The following is a 9,166-nucleotide window of genomic DNA, read 5'->3' as shown; positions in this document are numbered from 1 at the left end:
TTAATGAGTGTTTTTGTTTATGCATTCTAGATGAGAATTATAGAAATCTAAGTAAGAGTCGTGATAATGAGAATTTGGAGAAGTATATGATAGCAAAGAAGGAAGCTAAAAAAGTTGTTCGAAATGCGAGGGCTAAGGTATATAAGGAGGTTTATGACAAGTTGGATACCAAAGAAGGCGAGAAGGATATTTATAGGCTTGCAAAGATGAGAGATAGGAAATCGAAGGATTTGGGTATGGTTAGATGTATCAAAGATGAAACGCAAAGGGTTTTAGTCAAAGATGAGGAGATTAAGGAGAGATGAAAAGATTATTTTGATAAGCTATTTAATGATAGTCATGCTCAAGATCTTGGAGACTTCTCCATTCCTTTTCATGAGATTAATCGTGACTTCATGCGCAAGATTCAAAAGAAAGAAATTGCAGAGGCTTTGAAGAAAATGAAATCAAGAAGGGCAGTTGGCCCAGATGGTATACCTATCGAGGCTTGGAAATGCTTGGGAGAGAAAGGTTTAGAATGGTTGACAAATCTTTTTAACTTGATTTGGCGAACAAATAAGATGCCTAATGAGTGGAGGAAGAGTACTTTGGTGTCTTTATATAAGAATAAGGGTGATATACAAGATTGCACAAACTATCGTGGTATAAAACTCATGAGTCATACTATGAAACTTTGGGAGAGGGTGATTGAGTCTAGGTTGAGGAAGGTTGTCATGATATCGGAGAATCAATTTGGTTTTATGCCTGGAAGATCAACTATGGAAGCTATACATCTTCTTAGACAACTTATTGAAAGATATAGATAGAGGAACAAAGATTTGCATATGGTTTTTATTGATTTAGAGAAGGCATACGATAGAGTACCTAGGGACGTTCTCTGGTGGACAATGATGAAGAAATGTATTTCTCTCAAGTACATTAGTATAATTAAAGATATGTATGAAGGAGTAGTAACCAATGTCCGCACTTGTGGAGGGGTAACAACCAATTTTCCGATAACGGTTGGGTTACATCAAGGATCTGCTTTAAGCCCTTTCCTATTTGCGATAGTGATGGATGAGCTTACGAGATCAATTCAAGAAAATGTACCGTGGTGTATGTTGTTTGCTGATGATATTGTTTTGATTGATGAGTCTAGAGCTGGGGTTAATGCTAAGTTAGAATTATGGAGACAGACATTAGAAGCTAGAGGTTTTAAGTTGAGTAAAAGTAAGACTGAATATATGGAATATCGGTTTAGTAAGCAACGAAGTAGTGATGGGAGTGTAGTGAAGCTTGGTGAACAAGAAATACCGGTGAATGATTATTTTAAATATTTGGGATCCATCATTCAAAAGTATGGAGAAATTGATGGAGATGTAAATCATAGGATAAAGGTTGGATGGATGAAATGGAAAAGTGCAACTGGAGTGTTGTGCGATCGTAGAATGCCATTGCGGTTGAAGGGAAAGTTTTATAGGACGACTATTAGACCCGCTTTACTATATGGTACGGAATGTTGGGCTGCCAAGAGACATCATATTCAAAAAATGAGTATAGCTGAGATGCGGATGCTTAGATGGATGTGTGGAAATACAATAAAAGATAAGATTCGGAACGAGGAGATACGTAAGAAGGTAGGTGTTTCACCCATTGAAAATAAGATGCGAGAGAATCGTTTACGGTGGTTTGGACATATTCGGCGAAGGCCTAATGATGCTCCAGTTAGAAGGTTGGAGAAATGGGAAAATATATTAGTTAAAAGAGGTCGGGGTAGGCCTAGGAAGACTTGGATGGAGATGATAGGAAAGGATATGAATGCTTTGAACCTCACCGAGGACATGGCATTGGATAAAAATGATTGGAGGAAAAGGATTCATGTGGAAGACCCAAAATGAATTTCTTTTTTGGTTCATATCGCTGACCCCAATTGTTTTGGGATGAAGGCGTAGTTGTTGTTGTATTCTAGATGCATACTAATATTTTCATGAATGAGTTTTGTTGGCATCATAAGCATTTGTGAGGTTTTTCTTTTGTGAAATTTGAGAATTATAAAGCATGCTTGCTTTTATATCTTGTGTGGCCTCTCATGAGGATTTAGGTTTTATGCTTCTATCTTGTTGTCAAAGGGATTTATGTGATCTTGACGACACCAATGAACCTGATATAAGGTTTCACTTTTTCCTGAAAAAGTAGGATAAAAGGTTTATGGTTCTACTTTCAAAATGGAAAAAAATTGGCTAATTCTCTAATAAAAACTCATCAATACAAAGTTTCTACTATGTAACATGAACTCTTCTAACAAGACGTCACCGCACATATGCAGGTGTGACACGTGGACACGGCTTCCTTTGTGTAAAGTGAAGCCAACTACATTGAGGTCCATTTCTATCCAAAAATAGATTTAGTCCAAGTTCAGTTTTATCTATATTATATATGTAAATACATAAATGCACACACATACAATATATATATATATATATATATATATATATATATATATATATATATATATATATATATATATCTGTGGTGTTATTTTTTATTGATGAGGAATTGCAATTGTAGATTGTTAATTTGATCTATTATATGAATTGATGATATGATAATTACTTTTATTTCATTAGTGTTAATAGCATTGCCGCATCAGCACCCTCTCCTATATGATAGGTTTTGTATTTGTATGAGCAACCGGCCTCACAGATGCACTCAGGACATTCGCTTATGAAGAATCAAACTCTGGATTGAGGGCCTAAAGCATGATTTTTTTTTCAATCGTCAAAGTATGATGCATATTAGGTGATTTTGAAGTTCTTAAAAAACCTGCACACAATGAGACGATCCAAAACATGTTCTTGACTAAACAAACCATGTAGATCAGGTAAAGGTTAACCCATCCTTCTGTCTTACAATCCGTAAAGCTTTCCACAAAAAAATTGTTTCCGCTAGAGTATTTGGTACAATCGTGTGCCCGGTATTTGCCCTCTACATGTTCCACATGCACCACATATTTATGTGGGAGCCTAAAACTGCTTTTTAGAATCAAAGGTGGACAAGGTTCTGACTGAATACAAAGTTAGGCGCCAATTCATTCATACAATTTCTTGGTCAAGCATAGAGCAATTACCTGAACTATTTGTCCAGCTGCATAACCGATGGTACTCTTTATATATATAGTCCATAGATAACCAGTGTAACATTGTTCACTTTTTATGTGGCTGTATCAGTAGAGGCATTCCTTACACATCATTTCAGTACAGAAGCATCTATGATTTATGTTTCCACCATCACTGCAATTCAAAAGCACTCTGCATATAAGAGGTGAATACAACTGTGCATATCACCCTCAGAGAACAGCATCTCTGTTGTGTTAAGTTTTTTGTTCTGATCCATTACCTAGATCCTAAGTCTAGACAAACCAGCAGCAATGCATTGTGGGTTCAGCAGATTAGTTCATTGAACCCTTTGGGGAAATCTGGCCAACCAATGATGTCAAGAGGCCAAGGACATCGCATGTGCTCAAATCTGTTTCTTTGAAACTATTTCAAAGGCAACTCTTCCTACTGCAGCAGGTGCATGCTGCTGCTGCATAGATATGCAACCTTTTCCTCTTGTTAGGTTCTCAACATGCACCAGCAGCAGTAAGAATTTCCGTACCACCATTTGCCAGTCAGAACCTGGAATTAAGTTGCAATCTTTTATGCTACTACAACCACAGATGGAGAAGGCAAAGAATGCAAGGTGAAATCAAGATTATTTTCATTCTTAGTTAACATAAAGCATTTACAGCTTTTGTTGGAGTACTGGTTGTTGAGGGCTCCATGAAACAACTCTGTGATCGCATGGCAATGGCCTCCGAAGCAGGTGCATGGGAAGCTCGCTCTATGATTGCATTCAAAGGTTTTATTGAAGCATTGGTTGTTGAAGGCAACACGAGACAAATCTGTGACCGCATGGAATGCCCACTTACCTCAGAAATGGGCAAAGCAAGAACTCTCAAGCACTTATCCAGTGCTTCACGCATCCATGGATAGCGGCAGAGTTTGAAGGCATCCCTCACCATTAGCTATCAAAAAGAAACAGAAAGTATTTATCATAAAAACAATGAAATTACAGTATGGGGCTAAAAAGATGAATTGTATGTGAATTAACGTCGGTACTGACCCATCGCCTTCCATGGGTAGCTTGTTCTGGCCAGGAATCAAGTTCTTCAGTCACCCTCATTGTGAACATGTAACCTCTGCATATTCCTTCTAGGCTGCTACTGTTCTGTCTGCGTTTACTCTGAAATTCCCATGTTCCTAGTTCCTTCTTCAGTACATGCAAGATAACAAGCAAACAACTGTCAGCTTGAGATATGGAATCATGCTTGTCACGCATGTAATAGCAACAATTAGATACCAAAAAGTAGTGGTTTGGACAGGAAGATCACAAAAACAAGCACTGAGTAATTTGGTAGTCTACTGAGTTTTTGCAAAGCCTTTTAAGGTTTCGTGAAAATGGATCACAAGTCACAGGCCCTACAGCTCTGACTCATTATTTTGTTCATGAAATTGATGAGGTTACGTAACCATTATAAATCTACCAGTCAACAAGGCAATTAAATTTCTAAAGTGATAAATGTACATGTCTGTCACAATGGTGTAAAGGACAGGGCTACCAGAAGCTCCTCAGTAAAGTAATCTCTGACCCAGGAAATCTGGTTCCATTATTAGGACACGACCATTTTACTCAGAATGGACCGTTATACCTAGCCATGCCTAACCTTCTCTTTTGGCAGGCTATGAACTAAGTAAAAATATCAAATATGTTGAGCACTTAATAAAAGCAAATGTGGGTTAATGGGGCCTAAATGGTACTTCCAAGCTACTTAAAAGTAATATTTTGTGAATGGAGTTAATAATATATTACCCTCAACCAAAATCCCTCTGGGGAAACAGAGGCACCTCTATATTTAACAAAATTCCTCTATTATTTCAATAACTAAAAAGGGAGGCATGGTTCTGTGTGTTCTGCCCTTTTGAACAGGGGCGAAGCTGTGGGGTCCCCCTCTTTATGGAGGGAGGCAGCCACTACGTGGCTCCCCCTGGTAGGGCAGAACACTTAATAAAGTGTTCTGACCAAACACAGGATCTGCTCTGCTAAAAAGGACAAATAAGCAGGTGTGTTCTTACTCCATGTAAATGATCCTACCATTTAAATGTAATTAAATGGATGCTACTCATGCACTTGAGAGAGAGAGAGAGAGAGAGAGCATGCATGTGTATATGCTAGTCATAGTTCTGGGTAGGACATACATCATGAAGAAACAAGAAAAACAGCAAAACAACTAAAAAACTAAATATATTAGATTAAAGTGGGAAACAGATACAGGATATAAGAAACACTTACATCAAGATCACCTTTTACTCCTGCTTCCTCCAGTGCTTCACGACATGCAGCTTCCTCTACAGACTCATCATCTTCCCACCCACCCTAATAAGAAATCAGCACAAAGACCACATGAATCAGAACACTGTGAATTTGAATCTCTTTTATTCTATTATATGAAATGTTGATGTACTGTAAAATCTTCAGGAGTTGAACCATATGAAGCACACCTTTGGGAACACAAGGTCATCCCTATCTGGAGTTGAAACCATGAGAACCTCCAATATGTCTTCCAAAGTACAAATTTGTTCAACATCTTTCTTCAGCTTGTAAGGTATGCACCTGGTTGGCACAGATGGAATACAACAAGCACAAAGGACTGTAAGCATATAGCTTAAAAAATAAATGGAATACAGGATTTACTTTCATGTCGCAAGCATTTGTAAAAATTATATGATATTGTCATGCTACAGGTACTTCTATACCAATAAAAAACCGAAAATGAAGAAATTAGAAATTTACAGTCATTCAAAGAACATTTTGACAATAATGGCGGAAAGTTTCATAGCAGACAAGCATGAAATATACACAAAACAAGAACAAATGGAGACTTGGAGGGAGTTGATGATTTTGGCACCAGATACCATTGAAAAAAGGCTTGATGGTGATGATGATGTTTCAAGTCAAATGGGATCTAATCCATAAAACTAAAAAGATCAACCAATAAAGGGTCTTTACAGTGTGAAAATCTCATGCCTTAGGGATATATACATAAGCATAACACTGACAAAGTATTTGTTAGATTGTTTGAATAACAGACAACTTATGCACTCAGACATAGAAGTGCACACACACACATGCATACATGCGAATACACACAGATGAAGCTTTTACATAGGGCTTGCCTCATTTTCTTTGTGTTGAGTGGATTTAGCAAGCACCTTTTATATCTTTGCAAATTTTGAAAATTCAATTTTGATTTTAGTGTGATTTTAACATCTAAACCACTAGGTAAGCTACCACTTTAGCCATATGGAAGCAATAGTCCAGGAAACAAACATAAAAAAAGGCTAGAGCCCTGGCACATGGAGAAGATATAACTAGGCCTCATAGAAGGGCCACTGACACCAAGAATTTCCCAACATACAGCAGCTGGAAGCCTGAGAATGCCCTAGGACTCACCAAGTTAATGCTTTTATATGGGAATGGGTAAAATACAAAAGGAGAGGAGAATGATACAAGTAGGAGAATCGTGCTGCTAAAGTTCGATGTTCCCTAACTTCCAGATGACAGAGGAAGCAGGATGATCACAAACAAGCAGGCGGTGCTTTAGAAATCCTTCATCTTCAAGACCCCCTCTATGGGGGAGGTTCCAAAAGTTAACTTTTCTAAGGGCATCGAAACAAACAACCTAAAATCTACTACTAAGTAAAAGATACAGGCCATGTACCGATGCAGGAAATGGGATGCAATCATGCAATGCAGATAGGCTAGGTGTACATGGCAGTTCTCAAAAATTGGAGCACAAGGACACTGGATGATATCTTCATCCAGTGCAGAATTTGCTTGACAGTGATAGCATTAACTTATCAGTTCTACACTCCCAGGCATGCATTTCAGCATCTGCTTCTATTTTTAACACCTTTGTCACTGTAAGAAGCCCAACACAAATAACTAATGGGTTAAAAAATCTTGATACTAGTGACTTATTATTATTGACTTGGAAAATGCACCTCTTCCAAAGTTTCAAATAAGAACTTCATATGCCCCTAAATGCCTTCTGAATACAACTTTACTCCTACACAAAACTTGATCCATATTATTTAAGAGACAATTCTCTGTAAACCAATCCACCATAGCTCAAATAGATAAAGATGACACTTATGCTTGCACTTCATATTGTAAGTCTCATCATCTCAGAAATACATGACATTCAAGAAACCACAACTTGTCTAGATTCAATTTGGCCAGAATTCTGGAAGGGTTCATTGACGAAGCATACATGATGTAGACGTGCCAATTTTTTTTATCATGAAATATATAACTAAGTATACACAACTAGATTTGTATACATAAATATTAAGGCAATTGAAGTATCTCAACATACAGAAGACAAAGGTACTTCCTTTGCAACAAAAGACACGCAAGTATCATGGCTGCCCAAAGGCGTATTTTCCCTTTTTTTTTAACTTTCTAAACGTCTAGGTAATACAGTGGGCAATGGTCCAAGAGGGTTCGCAAGATTGATAATAAAAGTAGACAAATTTAGAAGAAATAGGGAAAAAACAGGGGCACTTTTATCCTAACCTTTGTATGCTATGGGGAAAACTGGAAGTCTTTTGTATACAAAAATGGTTGAAACTCATTAAGAAATATGTATGCAGTCCTTCTCAAGTTTTAAAACAGTTGGACTTCTTAGTTCCTAGAAGAAAAGGGAGAAATTTTTGCATGGTACATGATGTAAAAGGATTTTAGTATAAAAGAGTATACCCTCATACAGATTTGGCACAAGAGTGGTGCATTTCATTCTTCATTCCACGCATTTACAGGGTTAAGACCTCTAAGTAGAGGCTAAAAATTGATTTCAAACTCCAGAGAGAGAGAGAGAGAGAGAGAGAGAGAGAGAGTACCCTGCGACGAGTCGGTACTCATTCTCGTAGCGTTGACGGTGGCGTCCGGTCCGAGCTATGATATCCGACATGGTATCCCAAATCTACACCCTCACAACAGGTAAACTGAACACCCAAGAAAGAAGAAAACCAAAAACCATAAGAAGGAAGCTTCCCATCAAAGAACCAACCAAACAAAGGAAAACCCATACTCTTCGGAAATGCCAAAGCCGCTTTCATAACACCAGTCAACCAAGAAAACCACTCTCGAATCCCTTAACCGCGCCTCTATCCTTTGCACAAGCAACCAATCTGCATTTCCACCGCAGAAGAACAAGCAAAAGCAACCAAAATCAACAACGGAAATCTTCCCTACCAACCAACCTAGAGAGAGAGAGAGAGACCACCGGAGAGACGAACGCGGAGGAACCCCCGCCAGTCGATTCTCATGCCCTCCGTCCTTCGCCAGCTTTTTAGTTCGAATCAACACGAACAAACTACCAAAGAACAGACGCATCTACGCAATCCCCTAACTAAGAAGGCCTCCCCACAACAGAGAGAGGTGGGGGATGTGATCTTATACAGATGGGTTGTTCTTCAACGGCCGGGAAAGTTCCAGGGAAACCCACAACCCCCCATGTGGAGCCAGAGGGACGGACCGAAGGACGGAGGAAAATGAGAAGAATCTCTCTCTCTCAACCGACAAACGGCCGTTGTCGCGTGAATCTATTGTTTACTACGGAATTGCCCTTGGTTTCCCTACGCGTTAGGCTTGTGTTTTGGATCATCAAACTGCCTGAAACCGTATGATTCCACCGGAGAGCTTTTGTGTGAAAATAAAACATTCTATTGGACAATTCCTTTCTGAGTTTCTCACATTTGGAAGTTGTGTGACTTGGGAATTTAGATTTTAGTTCTGCTTAGGGATGCAAACCGCTAGTCAGATCCGGAACAGCTAAATACACAAGGAGTCGGATTCGGATCAGACCCGGAGCAGCTAAAAATTGCAAAACCTCTGTCTTCCATTGGACCCATTTGCATCCCTAGATCTGTTTGTCCAACCCGGCGTTAAGCTTCTATTACTTGCTAAAAGATGGTTTATGAAGAAATAAGAGACACCACCCGCTTGTCTGGCAGGAGCAGTTAGTGCACGTCACCTTGTATTAGGACTTTGCAAGTTCGAATCTCAATGATATAGTTGTATAACT

At 38.7% G+C, this 9,166-nt stretch overlaps 1 protein-coding gene and 1 long non-coding RNA gene across 6 annotated transcripts; both read right to left on the bottom strand.

Annotated features, from left to right (window-relative positions):
* Positions 1 to 3,114: 3,114 nt before the first annotated feature.
* LOC149851560 (uncharacterized) lies at positions 3,115 to 3,478 on the bottom strand. Its single transcript, XR_016431076.1, has 2 exons — positions 3,376 to 3,478; positions 3,115 to 3,269 (listed from the first exon to the last, which is right to left on the bottom strand). It is a non-coding gene; the product is annotated as an uncharacterized LOC149851560 (long non-coding RNA).
* Positions 3,479 to 3,714: 236 nt separating this feature from the next.
* Positions 3,715 to 8,663, bottom strand: LOC149851559 (nudix hydrolase 13, mitochondrial-like). 5 transcript variants are annotated; one of them, XM_090001418.1, is made up of 7 exons: positions 8,363 to 8,663; positions 8,171 to 8,270; positions 7,980 to 8,084; positions 5,580 to 5,691; positions 5,371 to 5,454; positions 4,144 to 4,290; positions 3,715 to 4,045 (listed from the first exon to the last, which is right to left on the bottom strand). In XM_090001418.1, the coding sequence occupies exons 3-7, from the start codon at positions 8,048 to 8,050 to the stop codon at positions 3,749 to 3,751; spliced, it is 711 nt and encodes a 236-aa protein (XP_089857544.1). In that variant the 5' UTR covers positions 8,051 to 8,084; positions 8,171 to 8,270; positions 8,363 to 8,663; the 3' UTR covers positions 3,715 to 3,748. The 5 variants fall into 5 exon arrangements, with proteins under 5 accessions (XP_089857544.1, XP_089857567.1, XP_089857552.1 ...); XM_090001441.1 differs by having other exon boundaries at positions 4,144 to 4,287; positions 8,363 to 8,662; XM_090001426.1 differs by having other exon boundaries at positions 8,366 to 8,662.
* Between the last annotated feature and the right edge of the window lie 503 nt (positions 8,664 to 9,166).

Source organism: Nuphar pumila, chromosome 1 (assembly GCF_984573655.1).
Source record: "Nuphar pumila chromosome 1, dmNupPumi1.hap1.1, whole genome shotgun sequence".
In the NCBI taxonomy this organism is placed as follows: Eukaryota; Viridiplantae; Streptophyta; class Magnoliopsida; order Nymphaeales; family Nymphaeaceae; genus Nuphar; species Nuphar pumila.
This window is presented reverse-complemented; position numbering and strand designations above follow the sequence as displayed.

Coding starts and splice junctions, on each gene's coding strand:
- LOC149851559 (XM_090001418.1), bottom strand. CDS start 8,050: ATGTCGGATATCATAGCTCGGACCGGACGCCACCGTCAACGCTACGAG. Junction 5,692..7,979: donor GAGTACCGACTCGTCGCAGG/GTACTCTCTCTC, acceptor TGTGCCAACCAG/GTGCATACCTTACAAGCTGA. Junction 4,291..5,370: donor GAGTAAAAGGTGATCTTGAT/GTAAGTGTTTCT, acceptor CATGTACTGAAG/AAGGAACTAGGAACATGGGA.